This window comes from Hypanus sabinus, unplaced genomic scaffold, assembly GCF_030144855.1.
Source record: "Hypanus sabinus isolate sHypSab1 unplaced genomic scaffold, sHypSab1.hap1 scaffold_266, whole genome shotgun sequence".
Lineage (NCBI taxonomy): Eukaryota > Metazoa > Chordata > Chondrichthyes > Myliobatiformes > Dasyatidae > Hypanus > Hypanus sabinus.
In genome coordinates this window covers 264,795-286,209 of record NW_026780792.1, presented here as the reverse complement: position 1 = coordinate 286,209, position 21,415 = coordinate 264,795, and the positions used below count along the sequence as shown (strand labels likewise).

At 44.0% G+C, this 21,415-nt stretch overlaps 2 protein-coding genes across 7 annotated transcripts in view; both read left to right on the top strand.

The window, feature by feature from the left end:
• LOC132388121 (zinc finger protein 436-like) overlaps positions 1–21,415 on the top strand; it is a 329,833-nt gene that overhangs the window by 200,981 nt on the left and 107,437 nt on the right. The window lies entirely within an intron of this gene.
• LOC132388125 (zinc finger protein 214-like) lies at positions 702–21,243 on the top strand. 6 transcript variants are annotated; one of them, XR_009510145.1, is made up of 4 exons: positions 702–856; positions 6,268–6,444; positions 14,811–14,881; positions 18,128–19,127. XR_009510145.1 is itself a non-coding variant. In XM_059960488.1 (4 exons), the coding sequence occupies exon 4, from the start codon at positions 16,622–16,624 to the stop codon at positions 17,168–17,170; it is 549 nt and encodes a 182-aa protein (XP_059816471.1). In that variant the 5' UTR covers positions 704–856; positions 6,268–6,444; positions 14,811–14,881; positions 16,548–16,621; the 3' UTR covers positions 17,171–19,120. The 6 variants fall into 6 exon arrangements, 2 of the variants coding, with proteins under 2 accessions (XP_059816471.1, XP_059816472.1); XM_059960488.1 differs by having other exon boundaries at positions 704–856; positions 16,548–19,120; XR_009510146.1 differs by lacking the exon at positions 14,811–14,881.

The window sequence follows — 21,415 nt, the reverse complement described above, 5'->3', positions numbered from 1 at the left end:
AACCAGGGATCCCAGTCTCTGAAACATGGATGGACTTTCCGGGACTGAGATGAGGGGAAATGTCTCCACTCTGAGGATGGTGAATGTTTGTAAATCCCCTCCACAGAGGGTGCTGAAGACTCAGTGATCGTCCTCACATAAAACAGAGAAAAGCAGATGTGTGGAGACCGAGGGGAATCGAGGAAAAGAGGATCGGGCAGAAGTTTGTGGCTAAGAAGGGAGAGCAGCCGCCATTTTGTTGATGGTTAGAAGGGCTGAATGGCCTCCTGCTGCTGTTTCTCACTTAATGATTCAGTGTTCCTGATCAGTGAGGCCGGAGGAATGTGAATAGAAATTAGTGTTTACTGACATAGACTGATTTAAATGAAACCTGCACATTTCCGGTTTGGGTCTGAATTCAGTTTCTGACCAGGATGGGAATCGAAACTCTAACTCTGAGCGCTCTGTGACCTAGGGACCGGGGAAGATATGGTGGGAAAAACTAAATACGTATCTGGTTTAAATTTGGAAATAATATAGGGAAATAATAAAATAATGTGGGAAATGCGGCGGTGGGAAGGGCAGGGTGTGAAGGGCGAGGAACAGTCAACGGGTGACGTGAGAGACCCTCCACTCGTCACGTGATCCCGTTTTACCGCAGATCGGAAGCATCTTCGGGTTTGTTTCCGAGGCTCCGCCCACCGCCTGATGACGCATTGCGCATGCTCACATTCCCGGGCTTGGCAGTGCTGTTTTTTCGTTCTTTGTGAAACCGGGTCGGTGGTGAGATCGGGATGGGGAGTGGGTTCTCGCCCCCTTGGACGGGGAGCCGGAGACGGATTATTCTCTGCGGGGCAGCACCAACAATTTTCCTTCGGTGAGTATTGAAGCCGGTTCCGATCGGGGAGTTCTGACGTTGGGTAGTGAGCTCTGAACTCAAACAAAGAAAATCTGCAGTTGCTGGAATTGCGAGCAACGCGCACAAAATGCTGGAGGAACTCAGCAGGCCGGGCAGCATCTAAGAAAAGAGTACAGTCGACATAACCGGCCGAAACCCTTCGGCAGGACTGGAGAATAAAGGGTGGGGGTGGGGAAGGGAGAGAGAAACAGAAGGTGATCGATGAAACCTGAAGGGGGAGGGGATGAACTTTCCCGGACTGGCGGCCTCGCCTCGCTTCCTTCACAGAATCTGCCGGGGTCGGTTCGGTGTGAAGGTCTCACAAGGTCTCTGAGATGAGCCGCCGCTCAGCCCCTGTTGTTCTGGTCCTATTAGCAGGATGACGTAAACATATTTCTATGCTGTTACTGACAGAGAATCGTATAATTTGTGTTCCGTGTGTTATCTGAATATACTTGCCTGTGATGCTGCTACAAGTCAGTGTTTCTCTGTAGCTGTACCTTCTCGTACTTGTGCACTTGGCAATAAATTCAACAGGACCTGAGAAATCTCAGTGAGATTTGATTAGTGATGATCATCTTCGCAGCTCGGTCGGTGGAATGTAAAGAGACAGTACACTGTTAAATGCAAAACCCTGAATAGTGTTGATGATCAGAGGGATCTTGGAGTCCCTGAAAGCGACCGCACAGATTGATCTGCACAGATTAAGAAGGCAAATGGTGTGGTTCTCTTTATCATTGTGTTCAAAAGTCTGGAAGCTTTATAAGATTAATTAGGCCACATCCGGAGTGTTTCATACATTTGTGCTCGCTCTCGTTCTCTGAAGCATGTCGGGGCTTTGGAGAGGGCGCAGAAGAGGTTTACCAGGACACTGCCTGGAATAGAGGGCATGAGCTATAACGAGAGGTTGGACAAACTTGAGTTGTTTTCTCTGGAGACGTGCCGGCTGGGATGAGACTGAATAGACGTTTATAAGATTACCAAAGGATTAGAAGCAGTGTCTCAGAAAGGCAGCGTCCATTATTAACGAACTCCAGCACCCAGGGCTGCCCTTTTCTCAAAGTTACCATCAGAGAGAGAGAGAGGTACAGAAGCCTGAAGGCACACACTCAGTGATACAGGAACAGTTTCTTCCCCTCTGCCATCTGATAGCCAAATGGGCATTGAACCCTTGAACACGACCTCAATATAAATATATAATATTTCTGCTTTTTGCATGATTTTTAATTTATTCATAGAACAATAGAAACCCTACAGAACAGTACAGGCCCTTTGGCCCACAAAGTCGTGCTGACATGTCCCTACTTTAGAAATTACTATAGTTACCCATTGCCCTCTATTTTTCTAAGTTAGTTTTTCTCCAGTGCCGCCAGGTACCTATCCAAAAATCTCTGAAAAGACCCTATTATGCCCACATCCATAAACATTGCCGGCAGCCCATTACACCACTCCCCACCAATCTCTGGCAAAAAAAAAACTCACCCCTGATATCTCCTCTGTACGTACTCCCCAGCAACTTAAACCTGTGCCCTCTTGTGGTAACCAATTCAGCGCTGGGAAAAGGCCTCTGACTATCCACATGATCAATGCCTCTAATAAACTTATATACTTCTATCAGGTCACCTCTCATCCTCTGTCGCTCCAAGGAGAAAAGGCCGAGTTCACTCAACCTATTCTCATAAGGTATGCTCCCCAATCCAGGCAACATCCTTGTAACGTGCCTCTGCACCCTTTCTAAGGTTTCCACATTCTTCCTGTAGTGAGGTGACCAGAATTGAGCACAGTGGAGTGTGACCAGGGTCCTATATAGCTGCAACAAAACCTCTCGGCTCCTAAACTCAATTCCACGATTAATAAAGGTCAATGCACCGTTTGTCGTCTTAACCACAGAGTCAACCTGCATAGTAGGTTTGAGTGTCCTCTGGACTCAGACTCCAAGATCCCGCTGATCCTCCACACTGTGAAGAGGCTTACCATTGATGCTATATTCTGCCATCATGTTTGACCTAATAAATTGAACAACTTCAAACTTATCCAGATTGAAATCCATTTGCAACTTCTCAGCCCAGTTTTGCATCCTTTCGGTATCCTACTGTGACCTCTGACAGCCCTCCACACTATTCACAACACCCCCAACATTTGTGTCATCAGCAAATTTACTAACACATCGCTTCACTTCCTCATCCAAGTCATTTATAACAATCACGATGAGCAATGGTCCCAGATATACATATACTGTAATTCTTATTATTTTATTTTGTGTTTTCTTTTTCGTCTATATTATGTCTTGCATTGAAATGCTGCTGCAAAGTTAACAAAGTTTACACCACACGCCAGTGATAATAAACCTGATTATGAATCTGTGTGGACAGATAATATATTTTTCCTGGGGGTTGAAATGTCTAATACCTTTAAGGTGAGAAGAAATCTGAGCGGCAAGTTTGTCTCTTTCCACAGAATGGTTAGTAGCTGGACTCTCTGCCTGGGGATGGGGGAGACCCCACCAGTCACGTGATCCTGTTTGCCCCTCCCATTTATCCACAGATGTAACTAACTCTTCGCGCATGCTCACTGTCTCCGGTTGGGTGGTGTTTTCCTTTCTGCTCAGTGCTGAAGCGGATCGTCTGCGGGATTGGGAAAGGGTCCTCCCCTCCTGGGTCAGGAAGCCAGGGATCAGATCACAGTCTGTGGGCCGAAGATATCGTTTTCCCATCAGTGAGTATTGAGACCGATCCCGAGTGGGGAGATCCAATGTTAGCCGTGAGTGCTGAACTGAGGGCCAATTACTCATTTATTTTCCTATTATCTGGGCTCTTCAAAAATATGTAGATGTCACTTAATCTGCATTGAACGATCCAAACCAGGAGCCCAGGCACTTTATTTCCACAGAGTTGAAATGGGAGACCCACCAACAGGTCACATGAGGCTGTTTAACACAGATCTACCCCACCCTCTGGTTTGTGACTCAAGATCATGTGGTGTGCGGTCAGAGTCCCCGTATGTGAGGTGATGCTTCCTCCATGTTGTGTTGGGGAATCTGATGTTGGCCACTGAGTCCCGTTAACTTCCCCCAACTTGTCTCACTTCCTGAGCCTCCTCGCATTTGTCTTTGAGCTTTTTGGCTGGTGTCTTCTCCCGGACTGGGGTGGGTGAGGAAGGAGAATGTCCCAGGTTGTGGGGATCTTTGATTTCTCTACCTGCTTTCCTGAGGGACTGGAAAGTCTAGTGTGAGAATGGTTTCTGTGATGTGCTGATCTGGGTCCAAAGGTCTCTGCTGTTCCTCACAGTCACAGGCAGAGCAGTTACCATGAAAAGCATGAAGTGTCTGAATGGGAAAATTTCTATGGTGTGTTGATAGCAATTTGGTGAGGGTTCAAAGTATATATGGCAAAGTTCTTGTTGTTTTGTTCTAACTTTGTCATTTTAAGATCCTTTATACAGTAGTGTGTACTATTAATTCAGTATCTGTGTATTGCTGGAGAACCATAATTGATCGTCCTTGATTTCTTCTCCAGCTCATTCCATCTGCTCATTCCCTGCCCATCTTGTTCAACCTCTGTCCAGTCTCTCTCCCACCAACTTCAGCGACATGCATCAACTATCTGGGTCAACCTTGGTCCACCCTGTGTCACACCTCTTTAGAGATATATATCGGCAATCATTCTTGGCTTCATTGTGAAGTATTCTTTTACACCTTCGGCCTTGATGAGTTGTTTCCAGAATCAGTTTTTGTCAGCTGGAAAGCCAGAGGCTCATCAGGTGCCAGTTCTGTTGTGCATTGGTGTGGGAGTGCTATTTTGTGAACTGTAACTGTTGACACACTTCATCATATTACAGTCAGCAAAGAGTTCTGGGAGAGTTGGTGCTTGGGCTCTAGTCCTGTGATCAGCATTCCAGGGAAATGGAACTGCTGGTGTTTTGGCTTTGACTTTGCTTAGTGCTTCTACAGATGAGGCTGGATGGATGTCCTTCTTCGAGCAGCTGGACATTGGTTGTGGGAAATCCCGGATTGCACTAACCAGGGTGAGATGGGAGGACAATGTGTGAGACTCTCAGGGTCGGTGAGTGGCAGATTAAGCTGTGTGACTCTGTGAGGTTGGGTCCTGGGATATCAGTTTTTGATCCAGGTAAAGTGGACCCAGGGATCGAGCTGCTTGGGCTTTGAGGAGTTGAGTGAGTATTTCTGGTCTGGGATCAGATGTTTGTTTCTGGAGTTCCTTTGGAAGCAATGACTGCCAGTCTGAGGAGAGGATGAGTTCCCATTCCATCCTCACAGGGACAGGCTGTGAGTAAATGGGCTGTTCTGTGTTTTCAAGAGTAGAAATAGACCCTGAGTTTGGTGTTCAAACAGTGCTTCGAAATCCCCCTCTCACTGTCTTCTGTCTGTCACTCGGTGCAAATCAGGCAGAATCCCAAGTTGCTGGAGATCTGCAATAAAAACTGAGAATGCTTGGTCATTCTGACAAAACATTATTACCCTGAATTGTAAAGTTTGTTCCTCTTCTAAAGCTGTTCCTTACCTGCTGAGAATTTCTGATAATTCTAGTTTCTTTTTATTACATTTACCTTGGAATGGTTTATATTTCCTGAAATTAACCTGGAAATGGAAATGGCTCATTCTGTGCTAGTAGAAAAATAAAGAAATCTCAACTTACCCTGTAAATTATCGCAGTATCAATTTATCTCTTATTCCTGGAAATGTGTTCAGTACAATTGCTGCTAACATGGTTTACAAAAATAATCTCAGGAATAATCGATGTTATGTATGAGGAGCATTTGGTGTTTCTGGACCTGTGCTCAATGGAGTTCAGAGGGACGGTGGGGGTGGTGGGGGGATGTATGGTTAAGCAAACCTTCCGAATGCTGAAAAGCCTGGATACAGTGGACATGGAGAGGATGTTTCCATTAGACGCAGAGTCTGTGATCTGACAGCACGATCTCAGAATGAAGATGCTTCCCTTTAAAACTGAGATGAGAAGAATTTTTTGGCTAAGAGATGTCTGATCGGTGGAATTTGTTGCCGCAGAGGTTGGTTGAGACTGCCATTTTGTATATTTATGACACAAATTAATATATTCATGATTGGTGAGTAGCTCAGGGTTACAGGAGGAAGACAGGAATATGGTGTTGGAATAAAAATCAGCCATGGTAAATGGTGGGGCAGACTAGATGGATCAAATCACATAATTCTGTTCCTGACTGAATGATGGCTCCTTCTTATCCCATATCATTTTGTGATGTGTGAGGGACAATAAAAGATTGTTCACTGAGATCATTATATCTGCATTCAACGTTTAAATTTCAGTGAGTTTTGTTCTTAGTAACATGGAGCAGAAATGTTTGGTTGTCCTTTTTAATGTTAACATGCTTCATTATCTCTCTGGTTAAAGTTAGACCTGAGGTGAGACGTTTACTTGAAGAAAAACCCCAACTGGAAGCAAACCACAGCTGAAGACGAGGGAACAGCAACAAGTAAATTGACCCGAGGACTGAGAACAGCAACTGGAGAGAACAACTTTGCATCAAGGGACTCGGATTTCCCGGTGATTCAGTCAGGAGAAAGTTTGGTGAGTCTCATTTACTCAAAAACACGTCCTTTGGACATTACGTACCTGTACAAGGGAAGGTAGGAAAAAGCTGGAGTGAGACTGAATGTCCCCAGAAGAACCAGTTATGCTTCTGTCAGACCCAGTTGCAATCAGTCCCGGTTTGGTAATGTGCTTCCAGCAGCCCAGCCCTTTAAAACCACTCCCATTCAGTGGAAGTCGAATCCGGATAAAGTCACTCAGAGACCGTACGGTACAAATTCTTTGTTCCAAGCACCCGGAGCTTACTCAGTTAGTCACTCAGACAGGAACAGACTGTGAATGCTCTCACCCTATCCACCAATTCCCCTTACACCACAGATATATCTGTCCAGATACTCCCCACACAAGACCGGCTGGAGCCAAAGTTATTTACTATGACAGCCCCTAAAGACAAATTACAAAATAGTCATAATGGCTCACACACACAGAACAGACTGACGCTGTCCGATCTCTACACATGAACACACAAGGAGATAAGCATCCTGAAACCGTAGCTCGCTACCCTCAAGAAGAAATATGGCTCAGCATGGCTTAGTACATCTGTTGATCATCAGCAGTTTCTTTCAGAAAAACAGGCTGTTATAGTTTAACGAAGTGTTAACCCTTTTACATACTTTATCATTCCCTTCTTTAGATCATTACATGATCAACAAAGCAGTAACTTTTTTACAGAGAGAGCAACTGAGTACAGCTTTGACTTCTCAGTGGGGAAAAACAACAGACATCAGTAATTATAACAATGATATGTACAACTTTTAGGACATAGGATTAGGACTTTGCCCCACATATTACCTTACAGGCCTTTGAAGATCACCATTTCAACCCTTTGGTGAACCCGTGTAAATCCTGCCCTACTTTCTTGATGCTGTCAATCTCCTTTGCAGTGTGCTCGGAGAGGGATGTAACGTTAGTAGACTCATCAGGGATGCAGGTGCAGCATTCTGTGTCAATAATAGCACAGGTTCCCCCTTTCTCAGCTGGGATAAAATCTAAAGTCGTACGATTCTGTACGACTGTTTGCCAGATTGCAATCATTTCAATGGATGTTTCTGTTACTTGGGCCTGTGTTTCTGTCACAGGGCCCCTGCAGCCTTGTGGCCAGCTCCTGAAGTTCTTATAGCCAAATTGATTATCCCTCATGAATTTCTGGCTACGCTATAGGAGAGAAAAACTATCATCAAAAATCGCTCAGTCTCAGTTATTCCTCTCGGCTGCTGGGCTCCTGCAGATATGGCCAGGATTCATGTTTCCCAGCGTAGGAAGTTCCGTTTGGTGGGGCCCTGAGACACCATCCCTCAAAACACTGACAGCCACGGTCATCACAGACTGGACCACAGTTCCTCACTCTCTTCCCCGGGTGTTATTTGAAAAAGCCCAGGCAGATAGTTCCTCACTCTAGTTGAGCAGGATTACTGACATTTGAATCATACTTTTACCATACCGAGGAATTTCAGCACAAACCCAGCAGGCCCCTGGTTCTACCTGCTTGGCATAGGTGTGACAGAGAGACAGAAAGGTGTTAACATGGGGGCCCCCGGGTGCTGGGGTGAGCCCTCTTAAAGACATAAACACGAGCAGCACTGTTACGTACCCAATTGGTTTAAATGAACCAGCAGCTATAGACCACACCTGGAGTCTGGTTTTGATGTTAAAACCACTCTCTTTATTCGTATCTACTTATAATATAACAAATTAAGCAAAATAATCAAAAGTTAAAAAGTGTTATGAGTACACATACGTGTAAATATAACTCCTAAACCTTTGAGCTCAGGGAATACCAAGCTTAAAGTCTTGAGATGCTGAACTATGAAAGTTCAGTTCAGCCATGGAATAAATGACAGGTTAACAGTCGCTGTAGGTTCTATCCGTCGTCGTTCTAAATCTACATACAAATTATCACCAGAAGCAGCTTATCACAGGCGTACTGTCTTCAGAAGGAACTACCACACAAGCAAGGGTTGACACACAGGTAGATTCCACAAGGTACTCCCAATCCAGATCCAACACACAAAGTATTACCGACAGTGATTTCCACAGAATATCCCTTCTCACAAGTGGTTACCACATAACACACCCGAATCCGGCTAAGGGTTAACAAAAGTGGTAGCCGCGAGATACTCCAACAACATCCCCACTTGGATTATACGAATTATCACCAACAGTGATTGGTCACAAGGGTACCTCTTCAAGTGAATTACCACACCCAGGCAAGGGTTAGCACAAGTGGTCCTCACAGGATACTCCCAAACCAACAGATCCACTCCTATGGATCAAACAAAGTGACAATCACATATTCGGTATACGCTTGATCAATAGTCAACCCACCTTGTGGGCAAAGGAGAGTCCAAACAGTGGCCTTTGGCCACTAGGCCCTTTGTTTCGAACCTTCCATCTTCTTTCTTTCTCTCCGGCTGACTGTGTTTGTGACTATCCTTGCTTAAATAAAACAAACTGTGAGCTATATAAACACAAGCTGCGAACAAGTGTAAACATGCTGCATAGTCAAATAGTTCTGCCCCCCTCTCCCTCTTAGTAAGAATCAAACAGGAGAATATTAGTTCCTTTCGGGGTTGATCGGGATTTGAAAGTCGGGTCCCAAAAATATGTCGAAGCTCGTCACATTCGATTTCGGTCATTGTCAGGCCAATCCATATTATTTGTATTAATAATGTTGGCTAACTTAGTTGGTAAGCATTGGAGCAGTAAGTCATTAATAATGGGTATTTGTCCTCCCAGTTTAAAGGCTTGGTCTCCTGTGAAACTGCCGTAGCAGGCCACAAATCACATCCACCCATTCACGCTCCGCTTTTAGCGGCTCCCAACCTTTGGCATTCCTTCTGCAGTACATACCTCTATCCCATTCCATTATTTCTCCAACTTGCTGATAATATACTGTTCCACTTTAAACGTATGTCACATCCGGAACTTTTTCCAGTTAGCCGAGGATTTCCTTCCACACCGCTGTGCGGTGTTGGGAAATCATGTACAAGGCAAGTTACAGCAGTAGTTTGCCATTGCCTTCTGCTGGGTGAGTTGTTTTGTTTAAGAGATCACCAGCTCTAACCCAGCGCGGATGAAAGTGTGCAAGGGAGTCGGCTGGATTCGAACTCAAGACCTCTCACCTCAAAGTCCAATTCTGAAGCCAGTAGGCCATCAGTGGCATAGCTGGCAAAGTTCCATTTTACATCTGCCTTTTCCTTCCATTTCCTTTTCAACGATTTCCACTTCTTTCCTCAGTTCTTTTTCCATATCAGATTTACTGCTTGTTCTCATGAGGTAATAACCCAGGCTCCCTCACCCCCCTCCGTCCGAGGCCACATTTTGTTCCCCAATTTCTTACTCAGTGCTGCACTAAACATTTGAAAATCTTTTTCCTTGTCTGGAAAACTCTCACACAAAGTTGTGTCGGGCTGCTCCTGGCACACTCGTATCAATCGACTGCAATTAACCGATTATCTCTAAGTAATTTATCAGGCACAAAGCCTCCTGCTCAATTAACAATCAGATAAATTTACCTGGCAGGCACCTCCTGCTCAATTGATGAATTTACCTGACATGTCTGCTTCCTGCCCACTTAGTAAAGTTCACCCAGTACCGTCTCCTGGCCACTTAATAAACTTTATCCAATACTGCCTCCTGCCCACTTAGTAAAAATTTTGCCTACCTTATACTAGTCTCCCGACAGATTTTTTTCCCGATCCTGTCAAGGTATGTGATCAGCCTTGGGCAAGGCACCATACATCCAAAGGAACTAACAGTGAGCGACAAATGTAAAATACCTATTGGGCTCCCGGTCAGTCCCCACAGTCCCCAGAGTGGTTCAGCTGCTTACTCAGCCCGTCTGCTCAGTGCTCTGTAGATAGAGATCCTGTTTGTGATGCCAAATGTTAAAGCTGAATCTGAATAAAACTCGAGAGACAAGCTTCTTATTGACACCACAGTTTATTGCACATTCTCCTGCAGGACTTTGAGCCCCAGTTGTCAAAGGGAAGGCACGTAAGCACTGCCACTATCTGACAAGTCGACTGACTTAGGTTACAGCCGTATATTTATACATAGTACACGCCATGCATCACTATTTCAAGATGTTATTTGAACTGGTATGCCCACCAAGTGTGTTGGTGCAAATCTTAATTACTTAGATAACAGAGTTTGTTATATTGAGGTTTTAATTATGGATGGATGTACTGTCCAGTCCTTATTCCCTTTGCAAAGCCCTGACTTAATTACAAACAGATGTTCATTCCTGTCCTTATCAGTGAGTCCTCTGCCCCTTACTCAAATGAGGGTAGAATGTATAATGGTATCAACTAACAACGGTACAGTATACAATGTTATCAGCTCTCAGTGTGTCTCTCTGCAAGCCACAGAGAACTGGCAATGAGCCTGGCTGAGCTAACCACTGAAGACAGTGTTTACTTCGGTTCAAATATTCCTATTCAGTCCCAATTATTCTTTTAGCCAGAGGTTACATAGGTTACATAGGTTTTGTTTTATATATCCTCAATTCCTCAGGAGGGTTCAGGGGAAATATTTATGTCCAATATAGAAACTGGTGTTACCTGTGTGTATTGAAGAATGAATTGGGAGAAATTGTTATGGGAAACAGGGAAATAGCAACAGAATTTAATGCATACTTTAGATCTATCTTCACCAGGGAGGACACAGGCAATCTCCCAGATGTATGCATGGGCCAGGGTCATAAGATATCAGAGGAATTGAGACAGATTGACATTAGGAAAAAAACTGTGATGAGTAGACTGGTAGGACTGAAGGCTAATAAATCCCCAGGTCCAGATGGTCTGCATCTGCGGGTTCTAAAAGAGGTGGCTCAGGAAATTGCGGATGCATTGGTAATCATTTTCCAATGTTCCTTAGATTCAGGATCAGTTCCTGAAGATTGGAGAGTGGCTAATGTTATCCCACTTTTCAAGAAGGGAGGGAAGGAGAAAACGGAGAACTATCGCCCTGTTAGCCTAACGTCAGTCGTGGGGAAGATGCTTGACTCCATTATTAAGGACGAAATAGTGGCACATCTTGATGGCAGTGATAGGATTAGGCTGAGCCAGCATGGATTTACCAAGGGCAAATCATGCTTGACTAATCTGTTGGAGTTTTTTGAGGGTGTAACAAGGATGTTAGACGAGGGTAAGCCAGTGGATGTTGTGTACCTAGATTTTCAGAAGGCATTCGATAAGGTGCCACATAGGAGATTGGTGAGTAAAATCAGAGCTCATGGCATTGGGGGCAGGGTTTCAACATGGATAGAAAACTGGTTGGCAGATAGAAAGCAAAGAGTAGCAGTGAATGGGTGTTTCTCGGACTGGCTGGTGGTAACTAGTGGGGTACCACAGGGCTCTCTATTGGGACCACAGCTCTTTACGATTTATGTCAACGATTTAGATGAGGGCATTGAAAACTATATCAGCAAGTTTGCTGATGATACTAAACTGGGTGGCAGTGTAACATGCGAAGAGGACGTTAGGAGAATACAGGGAGACTTGGATAGACTGTGTGAGTGGGCAGATACTTGGCAGATGTCATTCAATGTGAATAAATATGAAGTTATCCAGTTTGGAAGCAGGAACAAGAGGGCAGAGTATTGTCTGAACGGTGTAGAGTTAGGTAAGGGAGAAATGCAAAGAGACCTAGGAGTCCTAGTTTGTCAGTCAATGAAGGTGAATGAGCAAGTGCAACAGGCAGTGAAGAGGGCAAATGGAATGTTGGCCTTTATTACAAGGGGAATTGAGTACATGAGCAAGGATGTCCTTTTGCATTTGTACAGGGAAGTGGAATAAAGTTAAATAGCCATCACAGAGAACTCTTGTTGTTATCCCACACAACAACAGATGGAACACTTTAGAAACTGTTGGGGTGGGGAGGGTAGATTACCTGACAGAGAAAAGTCAAAGGGGTGATAGTGAATTCATTAGTTAGGGGAACAGAACAGGAGGGGACTGAAATCCTAGTGGTAAGGCTTGCTAGTGCTAGTGTGGGTGAAGGGTGTGATGTGGTTAAAATAAGTTGCTGGGGAAATGGGAGCCAGAATGACAGAACAGATAGTGGAGAGGGTGAATTGAATTGAATTGACTTTATTCGATACATCCTTGCTGCACACGAGGAGTAGAAATCTTTACATTACATCTTCACCAAAATGTGCAATGTGTAATTAATAGTAACTTAAAATAGATAGTTTGTACATAGGACAGTCAGTATAACATTGAAATGCAATTGTATCAGCATGAATTAATCAGTTTGATGGCCTAGTAGAAGATGATGACCCAGAACCTGTTGGTCCTTTTGCTGTGGTACCGTTTCCTGGATGGTAGCAGCAGGAACAGTTTGTGGTTGTGGTGAATTTGGTCCCCAATATCCTTTGGGCCTTTTGACACACTTGTCCCTGTAAATGTCCTGAATAGTGGAAAGTTCACATCTACAGATGCGCTGGGGTGTCTGCACCACTCTCTGCAGTTTCCTGCGATTAATGGAAGCACAGTTCCCATACCAGGCAGTGATGCAGCCAGTCAGCATGCTCTCAATTGTGTCCCTGTAGAACGTCCTTAGGATTTTGGGTCCCCGTCCCCAACTTCTTCAACCATCTGAGGTGAAAGAGGTGCTGCTGTGCTCTTTTCACAACACAGCCAGTATGTACAGACGATGTGAGATCCTTGGTGATGTTTATGCTGACAAATTTAAAGCTGTTCACCTTCTTAAACCCAGATCGATTGATGTCAACAGGGGTTAGCCTGTCTCCATTCCTCCTGTAATCCACAATCAGCTCCTTTGTTTTTGTGACAGTGAGGGAGAGTTTGTTATCTTGACACCAGTCAGATGTTGTTCAGACCTCAGATAGAGTCAGCAATCAAATGGTTGATCATGGTGTGATGAATGTGCTGAGCTGTGTTTATCACAATGCAAGAAGCATCATAGGAAAGCCAGATGAGCTCAGGACAGGGAATTATGATACTGGAGCCATTATTGGAATTTGGTTGCTCCCAACAATCTGAGGGATTTAGAGGAACAACATTGTAGAGAGATTGCAGACCATGCCAATAAACAAAGGTTGATTCAGTAAGTGATTCTAACTTTACATATATAGACTGGACTCCCATACTGTAAAAGGACTAGATGGGGTAAAGTTTGTCAAATGTGCCCTTAATCAGTATGTGGAATTTCTGATATAGAAGTGTACAATAAGCTGTTAGGAAATGATCCAGGGCTGGTGACAGAATTTGTGATCATAATGCCATGAAATTCAAAGTAAATATGGAAAAAGAGGGGTCTGGACCATGGGTTGAGATTCTAAATTGGAGAAAGGTCAATTTTGATGGTATCAGAAGCATCTGACAAGTGTGGTTTGGAACAGGCTCATTCCTGGCAACACAGTTCTTGTAAGTGGAAGGCCTTCAGAAGTAAAATTTTGAGGGTGTAGGGTTTGTATGTGCCTGCCAAAATAAAAGTTGAAAAGTTACAGGTGCAGGGAACCTTGCTTTTCAAGAGATATTGAGGCCCCGGATATTTTGTTCCTCCAAATGCCTCAGACTGTTGGGTGCTACCAGGACCCATTAATGATGACAATATCAGGACTCCACACCCTGAGCTCATGTGGCTTTTTTTTAAAGTTGTCTGCTGTTGGTTTCTAAAAGCTTCCCAATAGTCTTTGCTCTTTTGTTTGCCCACTCTTTGGCTTTTATGTTGGCTTTGGCTTCTCATTTCAGTCACGGATATGTCCTCCTGCCTTTCCAATGCTTCCACTTCTTTGGGATGTATCGATCACTCAGCTCCCGAATTGCTCCAGAATCTCCAGCCATTGCTGCTCCGTTGTCACTCCTTCCTTTTCCCTTCCAAACAAGTTTGGCCAGCATCTCTGTCACAGAAACATGGAGAAGTTCAGTCCAGAAACAGGATATTTGGCCCATCTAGACAATGCCAAAAAACATTTAAGCGGTCTAATGCAAATACCTGCACCGGGACCATCACCCTCCATACTCCTACCACCCAGGGTCCCATCCAAACTTCCTTTAACTGGTGAAACTGAGCTGATTTTCACTACTTATATTCATCTCATTCCACACTGTCATGACCAGTGAAGAGCTTTTCCACATGTTCCCATTAAATTTTCACCTTCCCCACTTACCCATGACCTCTGGTTGTCATCCCACACAACCTCAGTGGAAAAAGCTGCTTGCATTTATCCTATCTATACCCTCATACTGTTGTGTACTTCTAAGAAATCCTCAAACCAGTGTACTCTTTCCTTGTTTATGTTTCGAGCCATTTTCAGGTGTATAAGATGATGAGGGGCATTGATCGTGTGGATAGCCAGAGTATTTTTTTTCCCCCAGGTCTGAAATGGCTAACACGAGAGGACATAGTTTTAAGGTGCTTGGAAATAGATACCGAGGGGATGTCAGAGGTAAGTTTTTTACACAGAGAGTGGTGGGTGTGTGGAATGCACTGCCGGCTATTTGTGTGAGAGTGTTTCAGTTACTGTGGGGCCAGGCACCCATGCAGCTCAGTGGGAACAGGGAATAATACCAATGGAGAGAGTCAAACTGAGCCAGGTCACAGATTGGAGATGGCAAAAATGCCCCATTCTTATAGAGACAGGAAGAAAATCAGAGCGTTCAATGCTCATTCCAGATACCAGCACTGTGCCCAGTTAGAAGATGAATTCTCCATCCAACTTGGGTTGAACCTCACTGTAACAGTGTGATGTCAGATCACACCTTCACAACTCAAGTGATCTCATCAGAAATGTTGTTCTACACCAGGGGTGGGCAAACTTTTTGACTTGTGGGCCACAAAGGGTTCTAAAATTTGACAGGGGGGCCGGACCAGGAGCAGATGGACGGAGTGTTTTGGTAATACACCTCATAAGAGAAAATAAAATATCATGGAATATGTAGAAAACATGTGCTTTAATTTCAATTGAAAATGAACAAATGCATTACAACAAAATATCTGTCTTTGAAGTCCCTTGGTATTTAGCTATTTATTGAAATGACTTTTAAAACACTGAAAATTAAATGAATAAAATACAGCCTTTTTTAATAGTAAATTATTATTTTAAAGCACTGAAAATTCTGTTATCCTTCAAGATATTATCATCATCACTCTCCTCCTGACTGTCTTTATTTCAAAAACGGTAGGAGATGCAGGTCTACTTGTCCTGCTCCTTCTTATTCAACTGTCCCCTGTGCCAAAACTCAACAACGACCAGCACAAGGACAGAACAATGACAGCGCGCCAGTATGTGGAGCGCGTTATTTGATCTGGAGCGCATTTTTTATTTTGAGAACGTACGTGCACCTGCGCACTACTCATGTCCATCACTTAACAGAAATGACATGTAACATGTAAGGATTATTGAAAAAAATATTTTCAAATGCATTTTTTACATAACACAATGAAGAAACTTATTTTTAATTTCAGTGGGAACAGTGTTGTTGGTCTCCCTTTTCAGCCAGTGCATCAAAGTCTGGATTTAGTTTTGTTGTGGTGATTCTCAGGATGGATCTGAGGTGTTGGTCAGTTAACTTGGATCTGTGGCTGGCTTTGTTGATGTTCATGACGCTGAACGCCTGTTCACACAAATAGGTCGAGCCGAACAAAGAGTAAAGCGCAAATGTGGAGTAATACGCTGCACCTCAACAAAGGTCAATGTGTAGCGGTGTGCTACATGCAGCGCTAAAATTACGACACGGAGTCGGTAACTGCAGTCGAAGAAAAAAAACTTCATTCGAAATCCCCAGCCTCACTTTTAAGCCTCCCTCAACCTGCTCCCCGTGGCGCAGAGGCTCCAAAGCTCTGTGCTCGCAAATCTCCGCAGGCTATCTCCCTTAGCCGGAACGCTGGCTAATTGTGAGCCGGTTCGGATGTGCCAGGAAATGGGTCACCACAAATGTATATAGAGTGCGTCATCTATTGGGAAAACGCCAGAATTGTGGGGAAAAAAACGTTAACAAGGTTATTAATATAATTTCATCAAGTTCTGCAGGCCGGATTAAAAAGCTTAACGGTCCGCAGTTTGCCCATGCCTGTTCTACACCCACTGATGGATTTTTAAAATCTTTTTACAGGTTACAAATGACAAGAAATTTGTCTACTGAAATCTGGAATACAGTTTTGCTGTCTCAGTCCAGATATTTAAGAAATGGATCAAGGGATTCACTCGATCATCCTTCCTGCTCAGACAGTGGGGAGGGATTCACTCGATCATCCTTTCTGCTCAGACTGTGGGGAGGGATTCACTCAGTCATCTAACCTACAGAGACACCAGCAAGTTCACACTGGGGAGAAGCTGTTCACCTGCCCAGACTGTGGGAAAGGATTCACTCGATCATTCAACCTACAGAGTCACCAGCGAGTTCACACTGGGGAGAGGCTGTTCACCTGCTCAGACTGTGGGAAGGGATTCACTCAGGCATCTCACCTACGGAGACACCAGTCAGTTCACACTGGGGAGAAGCTATTCACCTGCTCAGTCTGTGGAAAGTCATTCACTCAGTCATCCAACCTACAGACACACCAGCGAGTTCACACTGGGAAGAGGCCATTCACCTGCTCAGACTGTGGGAAGGGATTCACCACATCATCTCACCTAGTGACACACCAGTCAGTTCACACTGCAGAGAGGGATTTCACCCTCTCAGATAGTGAGAAGGGATTCACTCAGTCATCTGATCTGCTGGCACACCAGTGAGATCCACTGGGGAAAGGCCGTCGACCTGTGAATGTGGGAAGGCATTCACATGATCATCTCATCTATTAGAACACCAGTGAGTTCACACCACGTCTGCTCAGACTTTGGGGAGAGATTCTCTCAACCGTCTCCACCAAAGCTGCATCATTATGTTCCACTGGGGAGGGGCCATTCACCTGTTGTGAATATGGGAAGGGATTCATTCAATAATCTAACCTTGTAACACATGACCGGGTTCACATTGGGGAGAAAGTTTCAATAAGCTGCAGGATGAATGCATCCCCATTGCTGAATGCAATTTTGAGAGTGACAGGCGGAGTCTAGTACAAAAGGGCATGACTTGTGGTTTGCAGGACACCCATTCAGAACAGAGAATCAGAGAATTATTTTTTTGTCAGAGGGTGATGGATCTGTGGAATTTGTTGCCACGGGCAGCAGTGGAGGCCAAGTCATTGGGTGTGTTTAATGCAGAGATTGATAGGTATCTGAGTATTCAGGGCATCCAAGGTGATAGTGAGAAGGTGGGGGAATGGGACTGAAGGGCAGATTGGATCCACTCATGATGAAATTGTGTAGCAGACTCGATGGGCTGAATGGCTGACTCTGCTCCTTTGTCTTATGGTCTAATGTGATTATTTTTTCTCATGTGCGTTATTCCTCTTCCTCCTTCTGTCCAAGGAAGTGTTAATCTAGGTGGGTTTGAGTGTAAGTAGTCTTTTCTAAACTTGTCATTTCTGTTCTTACTTATCTTTGTAAATTTTACTGAGTGAAATGGGACTAAGATATTTTCATTAAAAAAAGTCAATGTCGGTATTGATGGAAGTGTTTATTGCCTTTGTCGTATTTGTTGAGCATAGAGCTCTGTTCCACAGTTTTTTAAAGCCTTGAAATAAATTTTGTCAAAGGTTTTCCCAATATTGCACTACTTTCTGTTGTTTTTGCTTGTTGATTTTCCAGATACGTGGTTATCACGAGTCCCAAAGAAGGGTCATGGCCGGAAATGTTGATTCCCATCCATTAATGCTGCCTGACCTGCTGAACTTCTCCAGCACTTTGTGTGAATTTCTCTTGATTTCTTGCATCTGCAGGTTATCCTGTTTCCCAGATATTTATATGTTTAGTGAAATAACAAGCCAATAGTGGGGTTGTGTGGCTCTGTTGGTAAAATATTAAATAAAATCATTAGATAAGAGGAGGCCATAGGGTTGGGCAGTGTAAAATCTGTGGGTAGAAATAAGGAACAGCAAATGTACAAAAAAATCCTTGAATGGAATTGTATAGTGACACCAAAACAGCATGTGGTCCACAATTTACAATGAGAGATAGAAAATGAGTGCCAAAAGGGCAATGTTACAATGTTCATGGGGGATTGTCATGCAGGTGATTAGGAAAATCAGGATGGTGTTGGTCTCAAGAGGAGGAATTCCTGGATTGCCTACAAGATGCTTTTTAGAGCAGCTCGTGATTGAGCCCACTTGGGGATCAGCTATTCTGGATTGAGTAATGTAAAGAACCAGAAATAATTAGGTCACTTGAGTTCAAGGAACCCTTTGGGACAAGTGATCTTAATATGATCAAATTCACCCCGACATTAGAGAAGGAGAAACTAATGTCAGATATGAATAAAAAGATAATTAGAGAGGCCTGAGAGAAAATTTGGTCAAAATTGATTTGGAAAGAACACGGGCAGGGATGAAAACAGAGCAGCAATGGCTGGAATTTCTGGAAGTGACGGGATATTCACATCACAAAGAGGAAGTAGTATTCTAAAGGTAAGGTGACAAAACCGTAGCTGCTAAGAGAAACCAAAGACAACATAAAGACAAAAGAGGGCACAGAACAAAAATCACCAGGCAGTTAGAGAATTGGGAAGTTTTAAAAATGAACAGAATGCATCTAAAATCATTAAGAAGGAAAAGATGGAATACTTAGGTGAGCTAGCCAGTAATATTAAAGAGGATCCCATTTTTAATTTCAGGTACATATAATGTAAAAGAGAAACTGAAATGGATATCAAGCCACTGGAGAATGATGCTGGAGAGGGAATAATGGGGTGGGGTGAAAGGTGATGGCTGATGAACTGGTTAAGTATCGTACTCTTTGGAAGACACTGGCATGAGTATGGAAGTCCCAGATGTCAGTGGTCAGAATGTGTAAAGTTATGTTACTCGGGAGTAAGTAGAAGGAAAGGCAATGGGCTGTGATTTTTTTTTTACTGGAAGGAGAAATCGATATTCATGTCTTCAGGTTGGAGCTATGCAGTTGGAATATGATGTGTTTCTCTTCAACCCTGAGGGTGTCAAGTGGATCAACTCCAGCCATTGCTATTCTGCCATCATCGCTGCCAGTGTACCCTTCCAATCAACTTTGGTAAGCTCTTCTCCAGTGCCTCCGTAGTTCCCCTCACTCCACTAATAATGATGCATCTTGTTTTACCTTTCCCCTCTCAAAGTGAAGGGTGAATTCAGTTATGTTATTACCATTGTATCCACATGTTCCCTTTACCAAAAGCTCCCCAATCAAATTTCGTTCATTCCAGAATTAACTTTTCCCCAGTGGGCACAATTGCAAAGGGAAGGTAGGTCACATCCAGAATTTTCAATTTAGCGGGCGATTTCCTCTGACGTATTGGGAAATCGTGTGCGAGGCTAGTTACAGCAATGACTTCCCATTGTTGTATTTGCCTTCTGCCTGGTGAGATATTTTTCAAGAGATCAGCAGCTCTTAAACCAGCACGGATGGAGAGCATGCAAGGGTGCCGGCTGAGTTCGAACTCAGGACCTCCCGCCACTGATGTCACTACGCCACCAGCCGGCTGCACAATTCCAAGCTGTTCTAAAAGGCATCTCATTGGTATTTTCCAAATTCTCTCTCTTGAGATCAAGCACCAATCTAATTTTCACAATCTACCTTCACCCATCCCACTCATGGACTATTTGTCTCACTCCCATCGGGGGTAGATACGCAGTGTCCTCACCAGTACTACCAGCCTCCGGGACAGCAACTTTTCCCAAGAAAGCTGATAAATATCTCTACCCTCTCACCAACCCTTCCGCAGCAGCAAACACCTCTGCTTTATCATTTCCTGTCTGTCATCTTATACGCAAGCATCCTATGCTGAGCGTCACTTTATGAACATACAATCAATCCGTGCACAGTATATAAGCCGTGGATATATGTTGTTACTGTTGTGTTTCTGTGTTGCATTGGAACGGGAGGAATAATTATTTCGACCTCATTTACATGTGTCTGCTGGAAATGGAATTAAACAACCCTGAATCTTGAAGAAACATTTCAGCAGGCTGAAGCTTCACATTTCTGTCTCTCAGCGTTATTACGACAGAGCGCCACCTGGTGACAATGGAGTCCACTGTTACGAATGTGCCACAACTCTGAGGGGCCGAAGGGTACAAAGTAGCCCCCTCATTTTTGAGAATCGCAAGATCGCTATTAATTCGGGTCTGGGACCCAGGAAGAGAGAGAGACGTCCAGAATACAAACGGTTTGGAATTTGTCCTGGCCTCCACAAGACAAAGCCACGGATAACGGCCATTGTCTCTTGGAGACGGAATTGTGTATTGAGTGCTGTACTATTCATTGAAGCCCTCAGGGAATGACCAGAGTGGTCTGGTTGAGGGATTGCATTATCCCAACCTGATTGACATCTGAGACCCCGTGAGTAAGGATAAAAGAGGGTCTGGGGACCAACCCCTTCAGACGCACCAGGAGAAACGCTAGGAATCCCGTGACAGCGTTTAATAGCGACAGCCGGTGGGGGTTTCGCGTGCGTCCTTTCCCTTGCCTGGGATTGGCGGCCTTACCACGGAAGAACGGCTTAGCTAAAGGACCGGCTACACCAACGGAACTCTCGAAGGATCGAAATCATGAAAAGGAAAAGCTGGCAAGTTTCTAAAAATCTCTCTCTTGACTCCAACCAAAGGCTGCAGCCTGAATGAACTGAGTGACTTTTATATTTCCATCGGACAATACATTATCCCCTAGACAACGATAGAGAGCTATTTCTTATTGATTATTATTATACCCGCACTTTTAGTTTTAGTATTGACGACGTATATTATCTGTATGTTTGCATTGATGTTATTTTTGTGTATTTTTACTAATAAATACTGTTAAAAATAGCACCATCAGACTTCAACTGAGCTTTCTATCTGCTGGTAAGTGACCCAGTTACGGGGTTCGTAACACCACAAATCAGGGGGTCCTTTTATTGTGGTAAATCACCAC